The sequence below is a fragment of the Cyprinodon variegatus genome, unplaced genomic scaffold, assembly GCF_000732505.1.
Source record: "Cyprinodon variegatus isolate N-32 unplaced genomic scaffold, C_variegatus-1.0 Scaffold150, whole genome shotgun sequence".
NCBI classification, from domain to species: Eukaryota; Metazoa; Chordata; class Actinopteri; order Cyprinodontiformes; family Cyprinodontidae; genus Cyprinodon; species Cyprinodon variegatus.
In genome coordinates, this window is record NW_015150603.1 from 904,525 (window position 1) to 921,061 (window position 16,537).

Sequence of the window (16,537 nt, forward strand, 5' to 3'; positions counted from 1 at the left end):
TGAGAAAAAAGGCCCTGTTTTTTTCTTGCTTTTGCTTCTTTGTGAATGTTCTTACCAAAAAGAACAACAGAAAATCTTTCATTCCAGAATCACTGTACTCCAGGATGAGTTTCTAAAGCATGGAAATGACAACGACAAGCCATCAGTTTGACTTAAAGTTTGCTAATGAAGGAAGGGTGAATTGTAGGCAGGACAGCGAAAGAAGATGAACCGGTTTTAAGGATTGTCTGGTATGGGGATATGACTGGAAGACACAAGCAAAAGTGGAAAGAAAAGACAGCTCCTTGTTTTAGCTTCTTAGATCCAAAGCAAAATAATCTCATGAAAATCTTATTTCAAGTGAAATACGCGTTGACAGAACTTAACTCCAAAAAGTAAGGGAGGAGAAGATAAGAAAAAACCAAGATAGCAGTGGTCATTGTGGCTTCATAGCCATGGGGAATGGTGGTAAGAGTTCTTCTTCTAAGTAACTTTTAGTTCAGTTTCAGTATATCTTAGAGTCAAGCAGAGAGTTTGGGCAACAAAAAGGATTAAACTTTAGATTGTATCCAATGATTTTGATTTAATATTGCTTGTGAAGATATTTTAATTTATTTCATGACATTTTAAATGTCCTACTCACATAATTAAAGCTATTTGAAAAATGAACTGTGTTAATGTAGAATTTGGACAAGTGTTGAATATTTTTTGATACTTGATCCACAACCTTATTGTTGCTTTTCCACAGAAAATCTAAGTTTTCCTATCCTATTAAAAATAATGTTTATTCATACTAACTAGGAATGTACTTAGACCCATTTAGTCAATTTCACTATGTTAAAATTAACATCAGTAATAAGAAGTCTTGTAAGTTCACAATTATCCAACTGCTACTCTTAGAACCTATATATTATATTGGGAAACATGCCATTCTGGACATCTGTGTTTATAGGAAGCAGGGTGAACTCAGCCACGGTTGGAGTTCTTGTGGGCTTCGGGATCCTGGCAATCCTCTTCACCATTGGCATCGTGCAATTCTGCTGCAAGTACAAATGCAAGAAGTTGAAAAAGTGCTGCAAGAAAAAAAGTATGATTCTTAATTACACTTTAATGTCTTTATTCCAGAAATGTGTCATGGGTTACAGGTACAGACACAGCATGTAAAGTATAATAACTTAGACAACACTGTTTAACACATGACATGCAGTAGTTCAAAGTGAAGCTAACCATTAAATGTTAGGTTCAAAGGAGTCAGCTGATTCATGATGAAGCAGTATGAAGTAAACACATTTTCTTTTCAGTGTCTGCAAACAGTGTTGCAAAAGGCCTGAGAATCACCTATTGAATAAATATATGCAACTTCAAACCCACAGAAGCAAGGCACTATGTAGCCTTTCTTGCTGATCATATAAGGAAATACATTCTAACCATATTTCCTCTTACTTTGCAGAGCCATCCGTGAAAGACAGAGTGTTCACGTAAGTATTTTTTGGCTGTCTCTTTTTTAAAGCCATATTTAGAAGTTTTATTTCCTTCGAAGTTGGGTTGTGGTGGCATTTACCGTTGCTCTGTTTTGATTTTACAGCAAAGTTGGCGTGAAAAAGTCTAACCCTCCCTTCACAATTAGTGGCTCCATGAAATAAGTCTGTGGCAGTAATCTAAGCTCCGACACAATGAAAGGAACCCATCTTATGTTTTACTTCCTCAAGAGAACAAGAGGCCTATGCTGATTGTTTTTTTTCTCATGTCTGTGTAGTTATATATTATTATATATTTTTGCTTTTTAAATTTGGTATGTTGTTCATTTTGCCTAATGTATTATTATAACTTTGTTTCTTTATACTTTGTTTCATGCATTCCCTTGTTTTAAGCAGAAGCAAAAATGCCACTTGTGATAGTGACAATATGTTATAGTCTTATAGCACATTGTCTATTATTACTATAGATTACACGTAAAACAACGACTCCATTTGTAAATAGATAATGTCGTGCAATTTCACTTTACCAGTTTTGATCTGTGTCATGAGAAACTGACAACATGAGGTGTCTCGTGATACAAAGCTAATTAAGCTCTCTGAGTGAAACAGAGGGAAAAGCAGAAGCAATTCAGTGCTGATGATAAATCAGACAAAGGGAAGAATATATCACCAACCCAGCCACAGGAACCAAGCACATCAGCTTTCTTATAAACTGCGGGTGACTTCCCTCCAAATTCACATATCTACCGCCCTTGTGATACTTTTTATGGTTAGCTGAACTTCAGCGTCTTACTGTTTTTCCTCTAATGAAACCAGAAGCTGTTTGTCTAAGTTTTTTATTCCTTAAATGAGCAGTTTCTAGTGGAGTGAGTCGAGGTCATCTCCTGCATTCAATGAAAGACAATCATATATGTAGTTGATGTCTCAAAACAGAACTTAGATAATTTTAAAAAACATGAAAAAAAAATTTCAGACCCTTTTCAGTGTCTGATTAATACCCTGTTTCGTGAAAGAGAAACTTAAGTGTTCGATCCACTCATGGTGGTTTTGGCATGTTTCTTCTTTGGTCGTGTGTGGCCATAATTCTATATAATCGGATTCTGAAATATTGCTTTTAGTTCTTTGCAGTATGTATTTTAGGTCTAAAAAACTAATGAGAATTTAATATATTGATGTATTAAATCTGCATCTCAGTGATGCAGTGGGTAGCACTGCTGCCTTGCAGCAAGAAGGTTCGGGGTTCGATTTCCAGCCCGGGGTCTTTCTGCATGGAGTTTGCATGTTCTCCCTGAGCATGCATGCACACTTTCCATGTACTCTGGCTTCTTCCCACAGTAAAAACATGACTGTTAGGGTAATTGGCTTCTCTAAATTCTCCTTAGGTGTGAGTGTGTGCGTGATTGTGGTTGTTTGTCCCTTTTGTTTCTGTGTTGCCCTGATGGACTTGCAACCTGTCCAAGGTGTACCCTGACTCTCACCAGTAGACAGCTAGGCACCAGCACCCCTTGCGACCCCAGCTAGGATAAAGCATGAACAGATAATAGATGGATGAATGGAGTTTTAAATCACTTTATTTTTGTTAAACTTATGTAAATGGATTATAAAAATATGACAATAAAATTCTATTCAAAAGCAACTTTCTTTTATAATTGAGCATTTATTTCCATACAACCTACTAAGGGAAGTTTAAAATGCCAATGTGGTGGCCCCTCCAAAACCATTGAGTAAAGCCCCCTTGTGTTCTAATAAGTTTGGTGTTACACTGGAAACATGATCTAGAAATAAGTAAAAAATCTCTTAAATTAGGTATATACACCCTTAATTTAAGTGGGTAATTGAGATAGTTTGCCAATGGAATTAATATTTTTACCCTTAAAATAAGATAATCAGATAATAAGCACTTGAAATAAGACAATTCAGTTGTGTTTTCTTATTATAACTGTAAATTGTCTTGTTCTATTGGCAAAATGTTTCATTTACCTCCTCAATTAAAGAAGAAATGCACTTTTTTAAATATAAAATTACTTATCTAGATTTCGATTTTTTTCCAGTGTAGGCTTAGATGCAGACATCTCCCCTGGGTGAGATGTGGGTTTTTTTGACACCTATGCTTTTCTTACAACAAAGCAGTGAAGAAGTAAAGTATTGAATGTTAAAGAGAGGGGAAAAAAATAAATTTTGTTTGGAAAGAAGAGGCAGCAAGAAGAAACTATAAAATCCACCATACATTTAATAGTTTATAAAACTAATTCTAAATCAGAATCACAGCACTATAGTCACTGTGTCACAAACACATCAGTGTGTTGTCAGTTAGGCATATGGGGTATCATGATTGAGAAGTAGGTTTCCAATGTAGTATGTTTTGCAGCTGCTTTGTCTTGATGGGACCCCTAACCGGAAAAAAAAGAAGCTTATCGTATACAGTCAAACGCAGCTTCATCTGGATGAGTCCTTAAACAAACACATTAGGCATTAGGCTTCTCTGCACGAATCCTTTGTGCCTTATCTCCCACTAGCACTCCTATCCTTCATTAAAACAAGCTGTGCAGGACCACCTGTTAGTTAGTACCTCTGTGCTCAATGTTAAAGGTTCAGACTGCTGACCTTGGCAAACATGTCTTGTTTAGGTAGCTGTCCTTTACAGATTCTAGTTCCCCTGTACCAGAGGCAGCAATGCACAGAAAGACCAGCACATATTTCTACCTTTAATAGCTTTTGTAAAACCCCAATGTTGTTTTTATAGCTGGCTAAATGAATGTATTGAACTTTCGGTTTCAATGATACCAGTGCCAACATCACGATCTAGTCGACCAATATCCTTCCCTTTTGATAAAAGCTTTTCACATAACTGTGCTGTGGTGAATCTGGAAGACCTGTTATTTCCCTCAACTTTAATCTATTCATTGTTAACTTTGAATTTTGCGTTTGTATCTTTCTTTCCTTATGATACTAGCTATTTGAGAGGGGCACGAGTGAGACACAAAAAAAAGTACACCCACACACAATGTTTCCACCACCCTTCCTTACAATTGGGACAGTGATTCAAAGCCTCCAGCCAATTTTCTTTTCTCCTTGTAAAGTAGCAATGGTAACTGCGCACAAAAATTAAGATTTTTAGGCCGCTGGAAATATCTCCAAGGTATTTGTGTCTGTATGTATTTATATAATGGAATCTGGCTCTTTGTGTTTTAGTTTTAAAAAAATGTCATCCCCCTGCCTGAGTGGTGTTTTAGTCAATGATGATGCAGAATGTGATTCTCTGTGGGGAATTGTTGTCCAATTTTACTCCAAAACATGTTCTTTTTAGATGCGATGGGTGGATAATCCCATAGTAATTATACTCTAGGTAATAAGCAACTTGATGTATACTAAACATTTAGGGGAACAAATTGTTATCAAATCCCCTATCATACATATAGAATTGTGTATTAATACATACATTAACTACTACAATGTTTGCAATGGTACTTGTCCATTCTGTACTATGCACTGTATCTGTACATAAGGTGCAAAACCCCATGCAGAGCAGCTGACTCTCAGTTACAGTTGGGTATGCATGAATGGAGAGATGCATACTCAAATGAGCTATTAATAACACAAAATAAGTAATAGCAAAACTGTACACTCCAATTTTATTTTATTCCAAATGACACATGCATGTCATTAGTTACCAATGCAAAACACAAGAGACAAAACCGATGGACTGTAGCATGTAAAATTGTGGTACTGTATATTTAAGTCAAGAACTATTAATAAAGCATGAGCCCATAAGGTGAAGTGAATTAAGATAAAATTTAAGAAAAGATGAGTTAGGCAACATTACTGGTATAAAACATTGTATATTTCTGAGGCATAATATTATGATCATCAAAGCATGAACTTTAGAGAATAAATTGAACTGAGCTATGGTATCTTTAAATGATGTCTCAAGTACTGCGAGTTGTTGGACTGGATGTCCATAGAACAGTCTTGTTTGTCTAGTGCATCCCTGATACCATCATGAATTGGTAATGTAACAATAGTTTTTCATGTTCTGGCTAATCAGTTAACAGGGTCTTGAGATACTTTGCTTCTGAAGGGTATGTAAAGAAGTTAATTCATTTAATAATAAGAATTAATAGGGCTTTACCAGGTTCTGAAAACTTTATGTATCTAACTTAAAAAAAAAAAACACAAAAAAAATTCACACCTCTTCAACAGCGTGAAAAAACTTTAACAGTAACGCTTTATAGCTTCTGTATGACTCTTCAGTCTCTCGCCTCTTTGTGGAGGAAATATGTCTTATCTTCTTTGAAATGTAGTCTCTCTTCATAAGGTTTCCATGTATTTCTTTCTGTTGTTTCCCAGCATTCTTTAGATTTGCCACTGCATTTCAAGTCTTTATTTTAAGAAGTAACTAGAGCATGCTTTTCATTTTCTTTATCACCTAAACAGTTAAAGATATGCTGCTTGGTGTGGGATCATCATCCTGTTGATGAACAAATTTCAGTTCTTACTTTCGCACTGATGGCTTCACATTTGACTCTAGAATATTTTAGAATATGAAGTAGACTAAAAAGACTGCTTGGTAGCCAGTTTTTTTGGCTGCAAACAAACCAAAATTGCCACCTCCACCTCCATTTTTTGAGCTGGTTTGAGGTGGTTGTGCCTCACAGCACAACAATGCATCTAAACCTAGCTCTATAGAACTGTAGTTCTGTTTTAGATGCATTGGGACAAGCTCTCAAAATGAGGTATAAGAGGAACCCAACCTTCTTCAGCAAAAGACCTTGTAATTTTTCACAGACCCATCCCTTTTCAATAGAGATATTGTATACTTGCTGGCAAGCTTTACTTTTTCCCCACCTAAATGTAGCTGTCCTGTCATCATTATGGATAGACACCTGGTGCCTGACTTTTAGCAGTTCCACATGCAAAAACATGGCCTGAAACTAGTGTAATTCTTTTTTCATGCAAAACTTGTGATCTGCTAAAAAGATAAAAGAAACAAAACACACCCAGCTCACAGAAATAGTCCAACTTTTAGCAGCTGTGCCTTTGAGGAAACAAGAGTTTAAACATTAAGCCAAACTCTGCTAAGTGTTCACTTTAAAACCAACACACACACTGGCTGTTTGAATTTAGGAACCCTGAATCTCCACCATTTATTGTGAGGGATTAACACTTGGATATTTCAATTAGACTAAACAAATGTTTAAATAACTGTTTTTTACATTTCTAAACTTCACAGTTGACTGTGTAATGGTGTGACTTTATCAACTCTCTGACGGAAGCCACTTTTACAAACTATGGGATACTTTATAATTATACATAGGTCTGGGATATTGCTGACACGACTAATCATTGCTTCTCCAAAAGCTTTTTTTGAGAAGCAAAAAAAATTGTATTTATCACTCCACTTCTGTGGCTAATAAACATGATATTTAGTGTTGATACTGTTTGGTGATATTTTGTTTGCTCTTTTCTCCAAGGTGTCCATTGTTAACCAAAGAGCAGTGATTAGATGGGTCATGGAGACACCTTTAACATATGAGGTCCTCTGCATTGTGCATTCAGGGTTAAACATTGGGTAGGGGGTAGAATACACATCATAACCTTGTACACAAATATTGAATTCACCTGTGATTTTTTTATCTCATTCCCATAATTTCTATATATACTGTATGTCTATATATATATATATATATATATATATATATTTCTATTTTATTTTTATTTTTTTTTGGTTTTTGGGTATACATACACTTTTAGTACGGATCTTACCCAATGTTTTATATGCTACTAAAGCTTTATTTTATGCTATCACAGGATATGTGTTTAAAATTAAATCAATTTGCTAATCTGACTTCTAAAATTATTAATTATTCATTTCTAAATAGCTTTTTAGTCCATTACAGCACACTGCCGGCATGACAATTAATTTCTGACTGCAGCTAGTATCTTAAAAATGGTCCCTGCTTTTGTTACCTAATAAATATTTGTGCATTACTTATATTATTTCTATTATATTGAACTTGTTTGTTTTTTCATGATGTCATACAAATAAGCACTGTTTTTAATACATATTTCTGCGTAAAAATCACACACACCTATAAAACTATTACATTCTCAGTAACTTTAAATTTAAGACATTTAAAAATTATTTTTAGAAACATTAATAATAAAAATAAATCCTTTTGATAACACGTCTAGTTATAAATAGAAAAAGTTTAGTCTGTTTTAATATCTTTTAATATTCAAACAGCTGATTTCAACTGTATTTAAAAAAATATATATATAATAAGAAAGTATGTTTGTTTTACTATTTAACATTTTTATAACGTGGATGTATATAGAGTCAAGAGTTTACCATTTCTGTTTATTTAGATTTAAATATGTGAGCGGAAAAACTGAACTCATTAAATGGGCTCCTGGGAAACTTGGTAGACACGTGTGCTAAAACATTGTGACATTTATTGGATCAAAAAAGGCTTTCTTTTTCCATTCCGCATGAAAAAGCCAAAATCTGTCCCACTTCCCCTTCAGTGCAAAAGAAAAGAAATAGGCCACACATTGTTTTTCTACACCATCTGGAAATTGTGTGTTATGTATTGACATGATATGAAGACATGATATAGAACTGTGCTGTGGGACTTTTTCAAATGTCGTGGACGTAAGTGCAGAGGAAGTATCTGTTTCCTTGTTTAGATATGTAAAAAAAACCACAGCACTGGTTCCTGTACTTAATCTGCATTTGGGGTTCCCTGATGCTGACACATACATTGCAATTTGTGTTCCCCCAGTAGTTTTTTTTTTTTCTCAGGGTTTTCCTTGCATAAATTTTGTGTCATTTGTTTCCTCAATGAACCATGGCATGTAAAATGGTGGAAAATTACAGAACAATCCAAAGAGAGTTTTCTTTTTATCACATGCAAGGATAAACCAACACAAACAATAAATAAATATTTATTCATTTTCAGAAACAGCTTATATTCTCAACATGATTTCAAAAGGTTATCTGCTGAGGCAGATGAGACTGAAGCAGAAACAGTAATGTTGAACATCGTCAAAAACAAATAAATGTCTCTGCTTTTTTTTAATATACATTGTTATTTTGATTATGTAAGAGTTTATGAAAAAGTCTCGATTCCAAAGAAAACAGACGCTTTTGAAAAAAAAAAAAAAAAAAAGAAAAAGTCTCGATTCCAAAGAAAACAGACGCTTTTGAAAAAAAAAAAAAAAAACTGCACTCTGTGTTTATAGTAATCTAACTCACACCAAGCATCATTGTTGGGGGAGTTAAAATCATCAAATGCCAAAGCGGTTAACTGTCAAACTGTTACTTCACTGAGTTGCTCATCAGGTTTCATTTCCTGCAAGTGCTATTAAGTCAGTTTATAATGTACCCAAAGAGGAAGGTTTTGACGAACGTCTTCAATCAACAAGGTTCCCTGGCATCAGAGACGGTTAACAGTCTGGAACTGTGTCCAGTATCTGTTCTACCTGCCAGCTGAAACACTGAAGTATTTCGCAACAACCATGGCCTCTGTTTTTGAGGCTGACTTGTGCGTACGTCAGGCTCCTTCAGAAGGCGTTTATAAATAGTGTTTCATTCCACTGGATATTAGTCAGTTGTCAGTTCCACGTCACAAAGAGAAAGGGAAATGTTCATATTGCTGTCCTTTTCGAATGTTGATGTAAGCAAAGGAAAGGCCTCAGATAGTTGTAATAATGTTGTTTCGAAGTTTATGACAGAGTCCATGTGTGTTTTAACAGCTGTGGTTGAGTCCACCATTTCGCTTTTTCTGTCAATCAACAAATCCTCCATAAAAACAGTTCTGCATAGTTTGGTTTCTTCAGGTCTGTAAAGGCCATGTCTAAGGCACCAAGTGCATTGGCCTGTTTCTGAACATATACAGGACTGAGGCCCGGCTTTATATCCCGCTACCACTTCCGCTAAAACTGTGTGTGCAGGGATCTGTTTTAACATGTCCTCACTATCTCTGCTTTGGATCTGGATCTCAGATGGGCTCTGGGTCCGGTAATTTCCCACAATGACAGTCTCCACAAGAGTTTCTGTGTCCTGACCATAAAGGTTCAAGGAAGAAGAATGCATCTGGCAGCTCAACCCCATCCCGCTGTCTTCTGTCTTTCTGATATCATCTGCTTCCATGCTCTCATCTTGCAAAGGATAATCCGTGTGACTGTTGGAAGAGCTCTCTGGTCCTCCCATGCTTCCACAACCACTGTCCTCTTGTCTTGCAGGACATTGTCCTCTTTTCGCTGCAGGGTCTGTTTCTACGCTGACGCCGCTGTCCAAGCTAGTCCTTCTGTTCTCCTCCTCACCATTGTCTGTTATTGTGATGGTGGTTTCAGGGAGGTTTATAGGTTTGGTATTGATTTTGTAACTGGAAAGAAACCATGCTTTGTCTGTGACCACCTCCATGGTCCCTTCTGCAACAGAGAGTGGCATCCAGCCACTTACTGGTGATTTCTACATAAGGGGAAATAGAAGACAAAGGAATTATGAGCCTCTGATTTCATATTACTATCATAATTTGGACAAATTCTTTCAAGTTTGTCTTACCAAAGCCACGGGTGTTTTTGCAGGGCGTTTCAGGTAGCACAACACAATGCTGGTAATAACAATAGCAAAGGCCATGATCCCCAGAATAGATAAGGATGATGCAGCAATGATATAAAATTCTGAAAGAAGAAAATAAATCATGTTTAAAGTTTTAAACTGATGAGCATGTATGCAATTAGATGAAGGCAAAACTTTACAAACATAAAAAAAAAGTTCAGTAACTAATGTTATGCTTTCATAGAAGAAGCCTTTAATTTTTTTTTATCACAAATGCAAACTTTTTGGATTTTGTAAGGAGTTCGGGTTATTGATCAACACAAAGGCCTATTTATAACTGTTCAGTGGAAAGAAAACAATATGCAGTTTTAATTTTTTAAATAGTAGAGAAAATCTGTAGTCAACTGCAGTTACAAAGGGAAATCTTTTCACAGTATACCTACACAAACTTTGCTCATGCATCTAGAGACTGAAGAAGTTACCATTATTAGCAAAAAACTAAAGCTCATTTAGACTGAAAACAGGTTTTATTTGTCACATCTTTTCAAATCGGTTAAGGTCAGGACTTTCACTATTGTTCATCCTTACACTTATTGTTTAAAATTGTGATTCACAGAGGTGGTCAAGTATTACATTTTGTGCATCTCTAGACCAGGATGATCCATCCACCTACGTAGTTCAAACCAGGGAATGATGTGTTCAAAGTGATGTGCTTTGTTAGTTTTCAGGAACACCTAATATCTAAAGGTTCTGCTTTGGTCTTATCTGACTAGAGGACCTCTTTTTACATATTTACTGGTCTCCTTGTATTAGCCATGTTGCAAAGGAAAAAAAGGATATTAAAAAAAATTATATTAAAACAAGATTTAGCAGTGGTGTTATTCTTATTATCCCTCCACAAAGGGCAGGTTCTTCTGATAAATGCTCTTACTGCCTGGCGTTTTAGTTTAGGTGACAGTCATATCTTAGTTGGTTTTGCAGTTATATAATGTTAACTAATACAGTAATTTCTGAAGACATTCAGTTGCACTGTATTTTATACAATGACATCACAGTAAATGGAGTCAGCATGAATCCATGCCACACTTTGTACTTTTTGATGAAAATTTTTTTTCCACTTCACTTTGTTTGTTTATCATGTAGAAATACATAAAATATATATATGTAATTATGTTGCAGCATCATTACCAAATGTAAATATGAGCAGATTATGAATACTTTTTAAAATGCATTCCAAATTAGAGCAAAGAGTAAACATGATTGGCCTTTTTACCTTGCTCTGGGAGAAACAAACACTGTTTTTCAGACACAGGGCTGGAGTTGAGGCCACCATTGCCTTCAACTTTCCCGCTGACACAGTACATTCTTCCCCAGTGGAGAGATGAGAAAGTCTTTGTCCTCATAGCTTTTCCCTCATCATCCTTTAGATAAACTGTGGTAGTCTGTTGATAAAAAAAAAAAAAAGAAAAAAAGAAATGAACTCATCAGGGTTTTACCCAATTTCAATTTCTTTTTCAAGAGCCATTAATAACTAAGTTGCAGCAAAACAGTCTTATGTGCGAGCCAACAAGATATTGTTGGTTCTTATTGTTGTCATGTGCTTTCTAAAGGTCCAATGTCATTCAGTTTGTTTTTAAACCTTATTGTTGGTCTCACCTTGTTTACTTCACCAATTTCCTCGAGATATAAAGTGTAGGCAACTCCAAATGGGAAGACTTTTCTTAAGATGGGTTTTTCATGAACATAAACTGTAAGTTTGCTGGATGTAGCCCACAAAGTGAAGGAGGGTGGTAGCAATTCACCTTTGAGAGAAAAAAAAGAAAAAATCACAAAAAAGCACAAAATAATTACAAAATTAACTTATTCTAAGTGAAGTTTGATACATTCACATGTGAAATTAAAGTATTTACCTTCATTGATAAGAAATTTCTTACTAACTTCCCAATCAGACTTTTGCAATCCTTTGACCAGTTGAACTTTGACTTGGTACTTTGGCAAATAGTTAGATATATTGCTAATGAGGCAGTAGTTTATTCGGACTCCCATGCAGTTTGGTACATTCTCCCATTGATTATGCCTGGAGGCAGAAAAATTGCAGGTCAATAAAAAAGGAAAAAGAAAAATGTGACTCACAGGAGCATACAGAGTGTCATGAAAGCTGAACTACAGAAATGGGAAACTGATTAACAATCCAAAAACATCTGTATATCTACATTTTCTACATACGTTCGCATCTGAACGTTATACACTGCTTCTGGTGGGGCGTCCTCAGGATGTTCCCACAAAACCGTAACCACCCCATCTGAAATATGGACTTCAAGTTTTTTAGGTGGAGGGATGATTGCTCCTGTAACAAGAAATGTTTCATATTAAAATGTATACAAGCGCTATCACAGAGTCCTTCAATATCTTCCAAACATGAATTGCTTCTACATGGTTTGCGTAAAGGGTGAATATTTTTTTGTCTAAATTTATGCTAAATAGATACTGAGAAGGGTAAAATTAGACAGTGTTCCAAAGCTTTGACCCAAAGTAAAAAGAGGAAGCTTAGATGACTAGGGAGTCAAAATTCTGAAAATCATCATCACATGCACTGGGTTTTTTCCTGAAAGGGAACAGAGAATTACCAGTTTCTAGGTGTGTGACTTTATGCGGGACAAAGAGAAAAATATCCCAAACAACCCAAAGGTCTAGTTTAGGAATCCCTGGATCGAAATTACAGTTCAAATTGCAGCTAAGCTTCTATAGAACAGTAACACTGTCCTATCCATAGATAGATTTCTACTTCTTTTGGGGGCAAAACTCTGATTATAAAAATAAAAGCCACGTTTTAGAAAGAAGGAACATTTTAGACATGTGAAATCATCATTAGTACATCAAGACTGGCTTATCTTGTACCTTCATCCGATCATTTATCATTAATATTTGAGGAAAAAAGACACAAAACTGTTTGAATTTTTTCCCCCATCATGATTTATGAAACCACTTGTAATAACATTGTACAATTTCAATAATGCTCAGACGGCTTATAGTAATAGGTTTAATTCATTTAAATGTCAAAGGAGACTTAAGATCAAAAATTAAATCTCTAATTACCTGAAACATGGTTGATGAAACAAAAAAGAAAAAGAGGAATCAGTGCCTCCTTTTTCATCTCCATTATGAATTTTGGAAAGATAATCACTCAGTCAAAATCCCTTCAGTAGCATCCAAAAATGTCCTTCATTCCAAGTATCAGCGCTGGTCGACTAAAAGCATCTTCAGACTAGATAAATATCACCCGAGGATACTCGGCTTTCTCCTCTGTGATACCAATTGATCTGAAAAGAACATAAAAGCCAGACTGTCTCATTCTCTCCGCCTTTTCACGGAGTTTCCTGTTGTGACAGCAACAGTGACGTGGTTGCTAGTTTCACATCTCTCCCTCTAGCTCAGCCTCTACTTCCTCCTTTATATTTTCTTATTTTCCTTTCCATACAGTCACAATACACAGACTGATCTACTATCTATCTGTCAAGGGGTAAGTCCATCTCCCCGACTGAGAGGGGAAAAAGAAAACTGTCAGGAAGACCCTGTTCCATTTTTAGGACTTTAAAACTTTTTTAATATTCAATGATAATTAACATTGTATTTTATACAAAAAAAAAAAAAAAAACACAAATAACACAAATATACTATTCAAATTCTTAGTAAATGTTTGCCTGCTGGCACTGAGAGCATGTTTGCGCACTCTGTATTGGACTTTTCCTGCCATCAGAGAAACCTCATTCATGCTCAGCTGCAGTGCAGGTGGTTTTTGCACAGCTGCATTAAAAGAGATTAAGCACAAATATATTGTTTTTAATGAATTACCAGTTATTTTTTAAAATGGATGAATGTATGTTGATATACCGGTATTATGCATTTATAATCCATTCTAATGTTTTTATACAGTTCCCTTACTAAAGTGCTTATTTCTTAAACCTCATAGAGACTGGTAGAAAGGTAAGAAGATAGAGGAAGGGGTGCAAATTCATTAGAACAAAAACGTCAAGAAAAACCAATAAAAAAAAAAAAAAGTGGTTTAGATTAAACCATAGTTTGTTTTAGAATGACTCAGTAAAAATCTAGACCTAGATCCAATTGAGAACCAGTTGCAAGACTTGAAATGTAATGCATCTAGATTCTCGTTTCAGACCAAGTTTATGCATGTTTACAAAGAACATGCACACATTTATTCAAATGTGAAAAGCTAATAGACACATATAAAAGATTTTCAGGTATTTAAAAATATAACTTTATATTGTATGATACTGATAAAAAAAACAACAACAACAACAACAACAAAAAAAAAACATGCAAACATTATGCACAACTTTCTGTTGACCAGTAAAAGTCTGAAGTTGTGGTTTCAACATGGAACAGGTTTGAGCAGCACTTTCATCTGTACTTGGCAGTTGGAATACCATAACAGTATACATTCTTATGGTTGTGATGGTTGCCATAGTGGCCTTGTATAAACAATGGAGAATCCACAAGCGAGAGAGCGGAATGCTATCTCCTAAGAGATCATCTCCCTCTGACTTCCCTGTTCCAAGTTCAGAGTTAAATGCACAACGCCTTTGTATTGGAAGGTGCATTGGTGGGGCTGCGATATAGACAGATACCAAGCTGTAGTTTTAAGCAATAGGATAACACCCTTAAGACCCATTTATTTTATTAATTTACCATTTTTACTGCATATTTAAAATAAATATATTGTGGGTTAAGTCACTCTCTAACAATAGTTGCTATTCTTCCAGCATTGTGTTTACCATCATTTATCAGAGTGTAAATGTGCGATAAAATTCAAATATGTCCTATTGCCATTCTTTTTCTCTTAAGCCTATGCTGATATGCATTCATTAGCAAGAGTTTGAAGGCTAGCCTATAGACAGCAACTGAGTAAATTTAGGTGAATATTGTACTCAAGCACATTTCTTGAGTATCTTTACTTGAATATTTTTTTTACTACATTTCCTAGTCAAATATTTTACTTTTTAGTCCACTGCATTTCTAGGAAGCTATTTTTTTTTCTCGTTCAATTTGTCTCAGCTTATCTTTGTAATACCTTGTTGCCTTTTTTCTCCCTTGAAATGCAATTGGCCACAATATGTTTCTCACTAACTTCATCCTTCAGAACAGGTATCCTGGATGTTTAAGGAATTCCTCTTGTTCAACACACCTGGGTCAAATGGTAGCCCATTAACAGGCATATGCAGAACTTTGGCATGCTGAGGAGGTAGTAATTACCTCCAGAGAGAAGAACTAAGACATGCAAGATATCCTTGAGTACTGAATTTAACTTTCACTTGTAGTTGAGTAAGATTCGACCATGAATATTGCTACTTTTACTCAAGTACTATAGTTGAGTAGTTTATCCCCCACTTTCTATAAGTTGGCTAAGACTCTTATATTAGCTTACATAAATGTACCCTACTAGGCTAACAGATGAAATATAAAAATTCAGATTTAAAAGAATAGATGCAATTTAAATAGCGTGACTGACTAGATGATGATGTCTAGATGGAAATCTTACATTTATCCATTGCCATGCTACATTGTACAGGTGGATGCACTCTGATCCCATGTATATTTGAGTGGTTCAGTGTATCTATGAAGTAACCCAATGGATTACAGCAGCAGGTAACTATTTTATTGCATTTACAAATGAATTTTTTATATTGTTAAGAAAATATAAATGCCCTCCAGGCTTTACAGAACTTCATTTCATTTAACTGAGGTTGTTTTTCATTTCTGATAAACAACATTTCTCTTAAGCATTAAGTTTAGCTTCACACCTCCTCCTCACATGGGATTTTTTTTCAAACTTTTACTCCCTGGTAGGTGTTCGATAAGAGAAAAAACAGTTGCTTGTTTCTAGCTATTGTCACCTTTTGGTTTCTGTGTTTAACTTGGACAGAGAACTGCTGAGTAAATGTGAAAAGTGGGTGATCCATGTGAAAATGTCAGAAGTCATCTGCATGTCACCTAAAAAAGGGGCTTTTTCATCTGTTATAAGAGTTTCCCCTGCCAGAAAGGCAAAGAATACAACATAGCAGCCTCTAGTGGTGGTACAGTAGGGCACAACTTACACAAATGATCATCAAGTCTTTCAAAACTAAATAAAATTATTGCTTAAGTCAGATTAAAGCTATATATAATAAAAAAAAGTGTAAATGACAATGATGGAATATACTGCATGCATGTAGAGGGGGTTAAAACTAAGCAACAAAACATTTGCACTGCTGACAGGGTGACTCATTAAAATACCGCAGCCGCTCACAACATAGGATTAGTGGTTTGGCCAGGTAAATTCAGGTTTACCTTTGTTTTTTTGTGTGCGCCATTGTTTGTTTACAAACCAAAACCTAGTGAGCCCGGATGAAAATAAAATGTCAGTGGATGAACAAAAGAAAACAACCCTTTTGAATCTAATGGGAAGGTTCAAATTGAGCATTCTGTATTTTAAAACATTTGCTTTGCTTGACTGCTCTCT

At 35.4% G+C, this 16,537-nt stretch overlaps 1 protein-coding gene across 1 annotated transcript; it reads right to left on the reverse strand.

The window, feature by feature from the left end:
* Positions 1 to 8,632: 8,632 nt before the first annotated feature.
* On the reverse strand, positions 8,633 to 13,381 carry LOC107086358 (interferon alpha/beta receptor 1-like). The gene is made up of 7 exons (XM_015377248.1): positions 13,117 to 13,381; positions 12,247 to 12,367; positions 11,931 to 12,097; positions 11,677 to 11,822; positions 11,294 to 11,462; positions 10,024 to 10,142; positions 8,633 to 9,930 (listed from the first exon to the last, which is right to left on the reverse strand). Exons 1-7 carry the CDS (start codon positions 13,178 to 13,180, stop codon positions 9,061 to 9,063), a joined length of 1,656 nt encoding a protein of 551 aa, XP_015232734.1. The 5' UTR covers positions 13,181 to 13,381; the 3' UTR covers positions 8,633 to 9,060.
* Between the last annotated feature and the right edge of the window lie 3,156 nt (positions 13,382 to 16,537).

Bases quoted from the DNA above. Each gene is read 5' to 3' on its own strand.
- LOC107086358 (XM_015377248.1), bottom strand. From the start codon at position 13,180: ATGGAGATGAAAAAGGAGGCACTGATTCCTCTTTTTCTTTTTTGTTTC. The intron at 12,368-13,116 runs GTAATTAGAGAT...TTCTTGTTACAG, and splicing joins TTTCATCAACCATGTTTCAG to GAGCAATCATCCCTCCACCT. The intron at 11,823-11,930 runs GTAAATACTTTA...TTTCTCTCAAAG, and splicing joins GAAATTTCTTATCAATGAAG to GTGAATTGCTACCACCCTCC.